We start from the raw sequence: 13,708 nt of genomic DNA on the forward strand, positions 1-13,708 counted from the left end.
GCCGTAAATGCTGTAGTCTTCATATTATATGTGCTAGTTCTGATCTGGTACCTTTTTTTTTCCTCCTGTCTTATTACAGGTAGATAAAGTGTGTGGACATCCTGCAGAAAAAGAAGTGAAACCTTTGCCGGACAGCATAGTTCAAGCAAAGGAAATAATAGAGAGACCACCTCTAACAATGGCCCACTCGACTACTCTTAACAATAAAAGGAGGTAATTCTGAAAAAAAAATATTTCCTCATAAATTCTGGGATGAAAGTATCCCCAGATGAGGATGATGATGTTGTGTGTTGTTTATTCATTTAGTTGCTTCTGACTCTTCGTGACTTCATGGACCAGCCCACGCCAGAGCTTCCTGTCGGTCATCAATACCCCCAGCTCCCCCAGGGACGAGTCCGTCACCTCTAGAATATCTTCTATCCATCTTGCCCTTGGTCGGCCCCTCTTCCTTTTGCCTTCCACTCTCCCTAGCATCAGCACCTTCTCCAGGGTGTCCTGTCTTCTCATTATGTGGCCAAAGTATTTCAGTTTTGCCTTTAATATCATTCCCTCAAGTGAGCAGTCTGGCTTTATTTCCTGGAGGATGGACTGGTTGGATCTTCTTGCAGTCCAAGGCACTCTCAGAATTTTCCTCCAACACCACAGTTCAAAAGCATCTATCTTCCTTCTCTCAGCCTTCTTTATGGTCCAGCTCTCGCAGCCATATGTTACTATGGGGAACACCATTGCTTTAACTATGTGGACCTTTGTTGTCAGTATGATGTCTCTGCTCTTAACTATTTTATCGAGATTTGTCATTGCTCTTCTCCCAAGGATTAAGCATCTTCTGATTTCCTGACTGCAGTCAGCATCTGCAGTAATCTTCGCACCTAGAAATACAAAGTCTTTCACTGCTTCTACATTTCCTCCCTCTATTTGCCAGTTATCAATCAAGCTGGTTGCCATAATCTTGGGGTTTTTTTGAGGTTTAGCTGCAAGCCAGCTTTTGCACTTTCTTCTTTCACCTTCATCATAAGGCTCCTCAGTTCCTCTTCACTTTCAGCCATCAAAGTGGTATCATCTGCATATCTGAGATTGTTAATGTTTCTTCCAGAGATTTTAACTCCAGCCTTGGATTCCTCAAGGCCAGCTTGTCGCATGATGTGTTCTGCGTACAAGTTGAATAGGTAGGGTGAGAGTATACAGCCCTGCCATACTCCTTTCCCAATCTTAAACCAGTCCGTTGTTCTGTGGTCTGTTCTTACTGTTGCTACTTGGTCGTTAAACAGATTCTTCAGGAGGCAGACAAGATGACTTGGTATCCCCATACCACTAAGAACTTGCCACAATTTGTTCTGGTCCACACAGTCAAAGGCTTTAGAATAGTCAATAAAACAGAAATAGATGTTTTTCTGAAACTCCCTGGCTTTTTCCATTATCCAGCGGATATTGGCAATTTGGTCCCTAGTTCTTCTGCCTTTTCTAAACCCAGCTTGTACATCTGGCAATTCTCGCTCCATGAATTGCTGAAGTCTACCTTGCAGGATCTTGAGCATTACCTTACTGGCATGTGAGATGAGTGCCACTGTTTGATAGTTTGAACATTCTTTAGTGTTTCCCTTTTTTGGTATGGGGATATAAGTTGATTTTTTCCAATCTGATGGCCATTCTTGTGTTTTCCAAATTTGCTGGCATATAGCATGCATTACCTTGACAGCATCATCTTGCAAGATTTTGAACAGTTCAGCTGGGATGCCGTCGTCTCCTGCTGCCTTGTTATTAGCAATGCTTCTTAAGGCCCATTCAACCTCACTCTTCAGGATGTTTTTACCGACTGTATAGATGTCCACCACCTTTGGCTGCAAAGGATGTAGTCAATCTAATTTCAGTGTTGTCCATCTAGTGAAGTCCATGTATAAAGCCGTCTCTTAGGTTGTTGGAAGAGAGTGTTTGTTATGCAGAGTGAGTTGTCTTGGCAGAATTCTATCAGCCTATGTCCTGCTTTGTTTTGTTCTCCCAGGCCATGCTTACCTGTAATTCCAGGTGTCATTTGACTGCCCACCTTAGCATTCCAGTCTCCCGTGATGAAAATAACGTCTCTTTTATGTGTGTTGTCCAGTAGGTGCTGCAGATCCTCATAGAACTGCTCTACTTCAGCTTCTTCAGCATCTGTGGTTGGGGCATATATTTGGATCACTGTGATGTTAGATGGCTTGCCCTGAATTTGAATTGAGATCATTCTGTCGTTTTTTGGATTGTATCCAAGCACTGCTTTAGCCACTTTACTATTAATTATGAAGCCTACTCCATTTCTTCTGTGGTCCTCTTGTCCACAGTAGTAGATCTGGTGGTCATTTGATGTGAAGTGGCCCATTCCAGTCCATTTCAGTTCACTGACGCCCAAAATGTCTATCTTTAATCTTGACATCTCACCAGTAACCACATCCAATTTGCCCTGGCTCATAGATCTTACATTCCAGGTTCCAATGGTGTGTTGATCCTTAGAACATCGGATTCGCCATTCACCACCAGCACCGTCGGCCGCTAGCCATCCTTTCGGCTTTGAGCTAGCTGCGTCATCACGTCTGGGACTAGTTGAGCTCATCCTCTGTTCCTCCCCAGTAGCATTTTGACCACCTTCCGACCTGGGGGTCTCATCTTCCGATGGTATACTGACATATCTCTGGTTGTACTGATCCATTTAGTTTTCATGGCAAGAATACTGGGGTGGGTTGCCATTACCTTCCCCAGGGATCGCATTTAGTCTGACCTCTCTGTCATGACCTTCCCGTCTTGGGTGGCCCTTCACGGTTTAGCTCATGGCATCATTGAGGTGCTCAAGCTCCAGCACCACGACAAGGTAACGATCCTTTGCTGAAGGATGATGATGATAGTAATTCTTATTCTCCCATATTTCTATTGTGTACCAAAGATTCTTGTTTTTCAGACAGATGAAAAGCAGATCTGAAAGGACAGTCATATTTTAGTTTTTTAAAATGAAAATAAAGGAAGTTGAATAAGCAGAAGCTTATTTTAGCTCTGGATAAGGCCCATCTAAAATTAGTATTGAGTTAGATACTGTATATTGTTATTAATTTATAGTCAATATACAGCAATTCAATCAAGAAGACGTAGATTTCAATAATTTATAAATGATGGGAATATGATCTTGAATATAAAATCTGGCAACAAGTACCTTAGTGTAAAATCAGCTGTAGAATCAGGATATAGAATAGAGAGTTAGCACGGGCCCATAGCTTGCACTAGTGGAGTGCCAGCAGTTTTCAGACTCTTACTACACATACGCTGATGATGAGAGGAACTGAAATAAAATCCGTAGTAGAAGCAGTGCCTAGAGGTCAAAGGCTTAGATTTTTCAGTAATGAAAGTTCTGCACCTTTTACTTGTTTAAACAGTAGGTCCTACTTCTACCATTGACTTAGGCTCAGTTGCTTTAATATTACAAAATTATCACGTAGAATGGTTTCACACTAAAGACTGTGCCGCTTGTTAAGGTATCTGAAGCAATTGAAATGAGTGATTCTTAAGTGAATTGGCCAGTTGCCATCTCCACTAGTGTAAACCAGCAAGTAACTGGTAAATAATTATACAGGTAGAGAAAAAGTTTGTGATCGCCTTACTTTTGCACCATTTTCCAAGATGGTGATGTAATCAATTCCAGATGGATAAGCATTTCACTTCTGATGTTCCTTTCCTCTATCCTTATGGCTAATGTGGCTTCTCAAAATGGTAACTTCCTATTTTACTACTCTTTGCCCTTATTTTCCTCTTCCCACATCTTTCCAATTTTGTGAAACCTGTCTCTGGGACAGTGCTTGCCTGTTTGAAAGTTGTGCTGCATGCTGTTCTAGTTAACCTGAGCTATGCATGCAATGATAAACCTATTCAACAGATGCTAGGAGTGGTTGTTTAATTGTCCTTCATCAAAGCATAAATGTACAAGCAGTGTAAATGCTTTTTTAAAATATCCCTAACAGTTTCAATATTAAGGGCAGTACAACATTTTGAAATCACAAATCAAAGGGAGAAGTGCTACATGCATGTGTAGAAACACATTTCATACACTTGGCTCAGGCTGTTTGGCAACCCCAATCGCTTGACTCTGATATCTGAGTTCCTCTTCTGGACATCCCAACATTCAATAGTCTAGCGGTGCATTCTATTAAATGCTCGACATTTGATTGTAGAAGGGAACAGTTTATATAACATTGGAATTTTGGTTTTGGCATTTTTGTTTTTGGTTTTTTTTTTTAAAAAAACAATAAATTATAAAAGAGAAATTCTGGGCAATATAAGCATCCCTTTATATTTTCTCTATAAGGAGTCTGTAAACAAGGTGGCTGATTTCAAAAAGCGAAACAGTGTCAGACCTCATTAGTACCTGGATAGCAGATGACTCATCTACCCAGAGCTGTAAGCTAGACTGGAGCTCAAAAATCATTCCAGAACAAGGGACTTGGTGAACCAGTTCTATAACACTGCCAACCTCCCTCTCACATTGTTGTGTCCATGTAGACACCAGAAGTTGAGCTTAGCTCAAGGGCTTCTTGATCTTTAAGGTCTCCTGTAAGCTGAACTGTTTTTGAAGTACTAGTTCAAATTTGTAAGGTTTCCAGAGAATTGGTCCATCATCCTGATTGTTGTATTTATGTATTTGATTCAATTTATAGGGCTGCACATTTGCCATAAAGGCTCTAAGTTTAATACAGCAATATACATAATTGTAAAAACACACAACACATAAAACCAAATATATTATCAGACAGTCTTTCCCAGGACTACCTAGAGACTCCAAGGACTGAACCTGGGAACATCTTCACATGAACCATGTGTTCCACCACTGACATGAAATTCCTTTGAACAAATTGTGGTACTTTATGCTTGTTTAAAACAAGCAAGCAGATGTGTATTCACTTACTTGTTTATGTAGCTGTGCCTATTTCAAAGTACCCAGGAGGCAATTTACTTTTCCTTTTCCTTAAAGAAAAACAGCTAATTTTTGGTGCCCCTGAAAGTTATTGCTTTCCTAACAACAGTACATGCTTCTCATCCACAAATCATGGTTCTTTATGTAGTTCTCACATATATCAATAACTTTTTAACATGACATTTGGATATACAAAAAAAAAAAAGATTTTCATCATTTTAAGCTTTATTTTGTAGTCATATCCATTTCTTTCTTTCTTTCTTTCTTTCTTTCTTTCTTTCTTTCTTTCTTTCTTTCGAGATAAATGTATTTCTATATTATTTAGAAAACAGTCCAAATCCTCAACAGAAAGGGTACAGTGTAAAGAGAATTAAACTCTCTTAATTCATTAAGAGAGAATTAAACTACAAGTGGGTGGACTATACTATTTTTAAAATATAGGTTGAAGCATATTTTAATAGTATTTATTCTTTTCTGATTTAATCCTGTGCATGTTTATCTTTTCTTTCAAATAATTTATTACTTTTTGTTTCCTATTTCTTTCTTCATTTACCTGAATTCCCTCTTTTCCCCTTGGCTATTCTCCTTGGCCTTCTCCAGTTCTCTACCTCTGAAAGCTTCAAAGAATGACAAATCCAGAAGTTTGAAAAAAATGTCCCGGTAAGAATGCAAAGAAGTCAACATACTTTTGTCTCTTCATTTTAATGAAGGTTCTTCATTCCATTCTAAGAAGAGAAGGGTTAATTCAACTTTACCATAATATACTTTTAATAATCATTAACAGGTGTTGGCGAAGTATAGCTCTCCAAAAGTTATTAAACTATGGCCCCAAAAATCTAAATTTAAAATTACTGTTAAACACAAATCCAGTAGATGGATACTGGATACATATTTCAGAATTTGATTTGTGCTTTTGAAATAATTTGGGAGTAACTTTCCTCTCTGCAACTTTTTAAACATCAACATATTTTCCTGGGATTGTGTAGCTGTCCCCTACAACTGACATTTGAAAAGACACAACTGTTTTAAGGAGTAGCAGACAGCTGCTATATTCACACTCCTGCACAATCCAAAGCATATTTTTGGAATAAAATCTGAAATGCTGCACAGCCATACTAATTTTACAGAAAGCTGCAAAACATGGACAACAGAATACAAATGCTGCTGAGTTCCAGATTTGCTATCCAAATCTATCTTGTTTTTTAGACAAGCCATTTTTTTTCTTTTATTCTGAAAAGTAACTTGCTGGTCTTTAAAACTCAATATGCAATTAGATAGATTTACTTTTTTGTAACTTCCAAAAGTCAGATTTAATCTTTTATTAGGCTTTGGCCAGAACCACCTAAGAGGAGAAAATGAAGCATATCATGTGCTTTCCTTCTCAATTCAAGGTCCCTGTTAATCAGCTGGTGATACTGGCTATCTCATTCTTACTAATCTCAAGGCCAGTCAAGTTGTATTTGTGGCATGAGGCATCTTTCTTCTTGCACGGGTGTGTGCAAAATTGTAATAAGAAATAACTTCGGAATTACAAGGAAATCCTGTTGTGTGTACTGGACTCAGTCTAGACTCAGTCCAAAGACACACTGGATCATCTCCTTTTTCTTTTTCTATGCATGGGATAGATAGGATTAGGAAACAGATTTATTTAGAGGTACTGTACATCAAGATGGACAGCTGCTTATAATACCAAATAAGAGACATTGTCCATCAATTCCATCTTTTTTCTTTCTTAATGCTATAGTGAAAGAAAAGGTTTAAGAAAAATTAGAAGGACAACAGAAATGCATGGGAGGACTCTACTGCTTAAGATTCCAAAAATATAGTTGTTGATTTTTTAAAAAAATGAAATCTAAATGAAATACTAGGATGTCTCAATAGTTGCTGACATTTCATATATCACTTAAAAGTTAAATGCTATCCTTAATCTAAGAATTTTTTAATCAAATCGAAAGCTACAAACTTGGCTTTTCCTGCCCATTAGATCTTCTTTACTTTGTTCTCTATCAGACCCAGACACCAACACAGAAAGAAAGGGAGGAAGAAATAATATAGTATTCAACTTCAACATTCAAATACCTCATGGATTTGTTGGACTGACATCCTTAGATATGATTCAATTTGTCTAGTTCAAGTTATGAATTAAGAATTTAATAAAGAATGAAACAGCCATCTCTTCACCCACTTTTTAAATAACCTTGAGGGATCTATGTATCTCAAATATTTATTAATAAATTTAATTATTGTATTTTTAAGATAAGGAAAAAATCAGTGTGATATAGTTAATGATTTTTTAAATGTTTTCTATTTAATTTCTAGGGAGTTTATCAATTATATGAAACGATCCAGAACTTTTTATGCCTCTTTGACAGAAAGGCTCTGTGATGGTGACCTCGTGATGAAAGACAGCTCAACTTGCTGGAATGGCAAAGATGTTGTAGAAAGGTAATTGTGAAAGATTTCTAGGAGGGACTACATCTTGATATTGATCATTTTTCACTGATTTTTCTAATGTAATATTCAAAAAGATAATTTAATTGGATGAATTTCTGGATTGGGGATAACACTTGATAGTGCTTTTCAGGTTGCCAAAAAGAGGTATCCTGTATGTTGCACAAGTGTGTCTACATGTGAAAATTGAAAGATCTTGTTTCTGCATACCACAAATGGGTTCCAACTAGAATATGTTTGGGTAGAAGCATTAGTAAAGCTCTATCACCCAGGCAAGCCAGCTCAGCTTAGAATAATTGTGACTTAATTCTTGTAAGTTTGCACTTAAAGAGACAAGACTTGTCTCTTAAGCCCTAATTATCCATTAAATATGTACCTTTAGATTTTGTGCATTTCTTGCTAGTTTTCCTGGATCACAGAGTTATACCTAAAAGGATTTTTTTTTACCTGTTAAAAAGAAGAGAAGGTATGTTAGCTGGTGCTTCAAAATAAGTTCACTGAAAACAAGCATAGTATTGTTTTAGCTGGTTGGTAAGGAAAAAATGAAATAGTTTGTTTTGCAGTTTTGATGAGGGTTTTATTGTATCCTGGTTAAAGGCTGAAATGGAATACAAAGGCTAAGAGATGAATACAGTAGATAAGGAATGGAAGCCTATATTACTCATTTTGTTTATATTAAACTTTGTGATCTTTCATCTGATTACCAGATGTTCCACTGCAGCAATTTCTGGGTACCCTTGAATAGTCACAATTGATTTTATAGCACTTAATTTTTGATAAAAGACTATATTATGATCATATGATTTATTTATTTATTTAAATGTTTTAAGTGTCCAATAGCCAAAGCTGTCTGGATAGTTTAGAATAAAACACACAAAAATACAGTCTGAATAAAAACATATATAATTAAAAGGCAAAATTCAAACACCATATAGACTAGGCCGCTGCACGGCACTTCTGCTTAGACTTAAACATTATAAATGTATAAACCGCCCAGAGTCACTCTCTGGGTGAGATGGGCAGTGAATATATTTGATAAATAAATAAATAAATAAATAAATAAATAAATAAATAAATAAATAAAAATACAATTACAAGATGGTTAAAAAGCCAGGGAAAATAGAAGAGTCTTCACCTGGCACTGAAATGATGCTAGTGTGGATTCCAGTCAAGCTTCTCTGGGGCGGGAATTTCATGAATGGGGTGCCACCACAGAAAAAGCTCTCCCCCTTTAGAGGGCCACCTCACTTCCTTTGGTGAGAGAACTTGGAGGAGGTTCTCATTAGATGGCCTTAAAGTCCAGGTAGGTTCATATGGGAGAAGGCACTTCTTCAGTTATTCTGGTCCTAAGCCATTTAGGATTTTAAAGGTCCAATCCAGCACTTTGAATTGGGTCCAGAAATGGACTGGCAGCCAGTGTAGATGGCAAATATGTTTATATGGGCCAGGGCCAGTGAGCAGTCTAGCCATTCTAATTTGAACTAACTGAACTTTTGTAATGGTATGTGGGAATGACCTTGGGAGACAGGAGGAAGAGCTGCAGACTGGATAATGGTCAGATAAGTGGCAGCCGAGTCCACAGAAAGAATTGGGGCATGGCAAATGTCTCAGAAGAGGCCCTCCCTAGATCCTCTGATCTAAATAGCTTGATCAATGTTTTTAAATATTTCTCCTTATATTTTTAATAAATTGACTGGTTTCATAAACACTGTGAAAAACACATTAGACATATGTGAAAGTTTAATCACCAACAAAGATTTACATTTCCTATTCAAATGATCAGAATACTTTTTATGGCTTTCCTTTTCATTATTATTTTCATTTGGAATCAGCTAAAGAAACTTCTGCCATTTCACTAAGATGGCCTTAAAGATTGCCTGTGCTATTACTACGGCTAATGTTTGACTACAGTGGATGTGGGCTTAATATACAAATCTTTAAGGGCAAAGTGGAGTTTTATCCACCTGAAGAATAATTCTTAACCATGATTAAGATCAGTAGTGGAAAGTTGGGGATATTCAGGCAGTGAGAGGGGCAATATTTGGAAAGTAGATTGGATTGTTTCTACTTTGAAGCAGCCTTGGAGAAAGTGATGGATTGCCTTTGTTAGCGGCTCACCTTCCTTCATTTCTAAAACCTGGTAGGCTCTAGGCTCCCTGGGTGGTGGCAGCAGCTGCAGTGGCTGCACTGCCACATGCTCTGTGCAGTACGAATTCAGTCTAGCCAAGATTTTATTTTTCCATAATCATCATAACTGTCAGAGTAGGAAGATTAGTTTTTGGCTAATTTGCTAATTGAAGACACTTTATGTTTGTACCATCAATGGGTTAGGGCAAGAGGACATGGATTTCATGTACCATGAAATTCCTGCCAAACTGGTACTTAGCTTGGTGTAAATCCTGTAATGATGGAATTAACCTCCTAAATGTAACAAACACTGTTTGGCCTCTCCATTTTAAGCGAAGATAATCTCTGTCCGTGATGGCATCAGAGCATGAAAAACTTACCTGTTACAGTCCTTACATCTGACTCTGTATGTGCTGTTTTGCTGTATATTTGCTTTCTGGGCCAATTTTTGGACCTGCTTGCTACAGATTTAGTGATGTGCATTTTATTTTATCAGAAAATTGTAACTCAATAAGACAAAGGATTATTTTAAATAAAGGGTCTTTGTTACTTGACAGTGAGATGGCATATATTTCACTAGGGTAATCTGATTAGGGGCTTAACACTTCAGCAGCTTTCCAAAAAGTTATATTGAAACTCAAATTGAAGTATCTTAGAATTCCATTTAAAAAGCAAATAATAGTTATACAGCTGTTACTCTGTGATCAAACAATCAGGGACATTTTTCATGTCAAGCCTGACATGTTTTAAGCATATATTGTCAAGCTATTGGATATTTACTTACAGGTTGTATGAATTTTTGGAGAAGAGCTTTACTTCTGTGAAGCTGCAAGTGAAACACCCTTTCAAAATGTCTCTGGGATTTGCTCTACATTGACTCATTTCCAATGGGTGAAGTATGATGACTGCTCTGCTTCACTCAGCAAGTGGCATATGTGCAGGGACTGCACACACAGGAACCACTTTCATCAAAGCACAGAAGGGACTGTAATACTTAAGGCCTATTTGCTTAGTCTTCTGTTACTGAGAAATGCAAATAGTCTGTATTTAGATTCCATTCATTTCTTACAGTAAAACAGCAGCAAATGATGCCATAGAATTCCATGCTATCAAATACTGCAGTATTTTGCAGTATTTAGCCAAATACTGCAGTAGTTTTGTAATAATAAGTTTGTTTTGTGGAATGATAGGGAGGGGAGGCTCTAGTTTCAGAAAATGCCAGATGTAATATTCAATGGTTGCATCCTGAGTTTCAGTGAATTTGGTTCTTAGTGGGGCTAAATTGTCCCACTGGTTTTAGGGGAACGAAAGAACAGTTCTGTCTGTCATCCATTATCCTGTTAGAGAGCCCCATTGAGTTATTGCAACTTGCTTCTGAATAAACACAAACAGTAAATCGGTCTGGAATTCATTTTTTAATAGCCCCTAATTTAAAAAAAACAACACAAAAGTCATTGTATGAAATGATTATGAATATGATGAAAGTAAGGATGCTGTACACGATTAAAAGGCATGGAGAGATACAGTGCATGGTATTAGTATAAATCAGATTAGACATAAAATGTCACTGCCATTTTTAAAGCTTAAGCCTTAATTTCTTCTTCTTACCATTCTTTATTCCCTTTCTATGTTTTATATAAGATAGAGACATTCTCTCCGTAAAAGAGAATAGTGTGATGGTGTATATTTTAAACATGTTGCTTTAACCATGATAAACAGAATAGAAGAAAGGAAGAATCCTTGTATTAAAACTGCTTCAGCTAGTGGGCTCAGAACTTTTAAAAAATTAATAAATACTTTTGGATCTAACGGCAGGCTGATTCAGAGATTGTATGTCATTTTTAAAAAAGTATCTATATTTTAAATATATAAGAGCCATGGGAAATTAAATAAAATCTACCCACAGAACTCCAATTATTTGGCAGATTAAAAGTGAAACAAATGTTTCCTCCCAAATGCAGAATTGAATAAAATCTTCAGGCATTCCATATTTAGAGATGGATGGAATTTTTTCTCATCTCATAAAAACTGAGGATGTTTGTGTCTACCCCAGATACGTTTCTGGAAACCTGATTACCCACCCCTATATTAAAAGCTAAGGAGAAGAGCATAAATCCTCCTTTTGCAGGTGACTAATACACTACTTTCCTGCAGGAGAATACCACCATTCAGCTATCAATGGTTCAATTAGCAGAACCTTTACAGCAAGGGTCTTCAGCTCATCAACCCCTTCATGAAGTTTCAGATTGTTCTTTGACCCCTAAACATTTATTATATGAAAATAATGTAATAAATATTACTTTAACTAATAGTACTATTAATAATAATAACAACAGCAACAACATCGGCCCTTTGGATAGTCCCATCAACCCTTGGGGGTCAATATTGACCACTGTGGAGGAACTCTTATTCATCATAAACAATTGATTCTTTTTGAAGTTACACAGGAAATGTATGTATAAGGTAAGGAATTTGATCAGATGAAATGAGCTGAAATTGAATCCCAAGCAACAAGATGGAGTTGCTATTCATCCAGAAACTTGATTCAAAGTTGGCTTCTATGTTGGCACTGGAAGGGTTCCACACTGCCCCAAAGAGTGGTCCATGATCTGGGGTTCTCCTGGCTTCTTGGCTCCCACTGATGCAGCAGATGTTGCTCTCATTTGAGAATATTCTTAGTATCTTACAGGATCTGATTTATGAGTTAGTTCTCATGTACTGTGGAGAATTTAAAAAAAATCTATGTTAGGAATGAAGTTGGAAAAACAACTAGTAATTCCCAGGCTGGAGAAAACCATTATGGCAACACATCATTTGCTTCCCATAGTCTTGACAAGAACAGCAAAAAATCCACTGATTTAGAAAGGTAGGAAGAAAAAGCCTAGGATTTAAACCTTGGTGCTTATATCTCTATATAGGCTTTGATTGTCATACTTTGCAGTAGGCAGTTCTGTTGTGTACAGCTTCTTTCTAGTCTGCAATAAAGTAACTGATCTAACCAAATTATATCCATGAGTCTTCTGCTGAATAAGCCAGTTCCTGAATAAGGAGTCTGTGTATGGAGAACTGAGATTTCTAGCTATGCATGGGGGAATTGTCCTAACAGCCAGGAACCACGCTGAGACAAGGAACAGGTCCCTAGTGTTTTATTGCTGCTACATAACAGGAAAATCCTAACAAACTGAAGAAGCGTGGGAAAAATCCAGACATATAAACCCCAAAGGTTAAGGTGGGCCCGATCTGTGTCTCTTGGAATGGCTACCTAATTCCTCAGTGCTACGCATGCGCTTTACAGCCTGGATGGGAGCCCCCTGCTCGCCATCCTTACTCATGACAGGAATTGATGTTAAGAGGAACTGCACAATGTCAAAACCCTTCTAACTCTGGCTGGAACTAATATTTGTCTGTTTGTTTCTTTATGCAATACAAACATTTTACTGCACATTATATTTAAGCCAATGGACCATTTATGTTTTATATCTCTGTAACTAGTGTTTGTTTAAACTAAGCTGAATATGGATGATTTGGATGAGTTAGTATTATTACAGTTAATGAGAACTGATGATTGTACAGTATTGCATGAAATATACATATATTTGTATTGAGAAACCTCAGGTTATTCATCAGCATTGAAAACCATGTCTGTAGCACAGAGGGGGATCCTTTCTACATTCAGGAAATGTTTTCTTCTTTTCTTATATTTCTCAAAACACACACACACACACACGCCTTTGATTCTAGCTTCTATTAAGATTCTTATAGTAATCAAAAGTCCACTGGAATAGGTATGACCTGCCATATTGAAACTCTATGGAAAGTGCCAGTAAAAGATGGCATCAAGGGTACATTGGTACACATGCCCTACCACATCATCTTCAGAATCTTTACCTTCATGAAGAATTCATTCCCCATACATTCATCAAAGAAGGAATACTGATACTTCACACACAGAATTCTCTGGGTGTCAGTCAGCTGTATGAGCAGGGAACACTATTAAATGCTGATTATCCACATTCTGAAATTATGGACACACTATATATTACTTTCAAAAAATACCCTTTTTGGGCCCTTCATTACAGAGTCTGATGTTACCTAAAAACACCATTGCCTTAGAACCCACTGTGGATCCCAAGATTAGAGAGTGATGAGAGACTTGCAACCCCTGGGTGCCTATTTCAGCTGTGGTTATAGCCATGCATCCTA

The 13,708-nt window shown here is 37.4% G+C and overlaps 1 protein-coding gene across 1 annotated transcript in view; it reads left to right on the top strand.

Annotated features, from left to right (window-relative positions):
- The window catches only part of LOC134499867 (glypican-5-like), a 408,362-nt gene that overhangs the window by 163,703 nt on the left and 230,951 nt on the right, over positions 1 to 13,708 (top strand). Inside the window, exons 5-7 of the mRNA XM_063306738.1 lie at positions 80 to 213; positions 5,528 to 5,587; positions 7,247 to 7,372. Coding sequence (XP_063162808.1) covers positions 80 to 213; positions 5,528 to 5,587; positions 7,247 to 7,372 — 320 coding nt within the window. The remainder of the gene's footprint in view (positions 1 to 79; positions 214 to 5,527; positions 5,588 to 7,246; positions 7,373 to 13,708) is intronic.

Source organism: Candoia aspera, chromosome 6, assembly GCF_035149785.1.
Source record: "Candoia aspera isolate rCanAsp1 chromosome 6, rCanAsp1.hap2, whole genome shotgun sequence".
Taxonomy (NCBI): Eukaryota; Metazoa; Chordata; class Lepidosauria; order Squamata; family Boidae; genus Candoia; species Candoia aspera.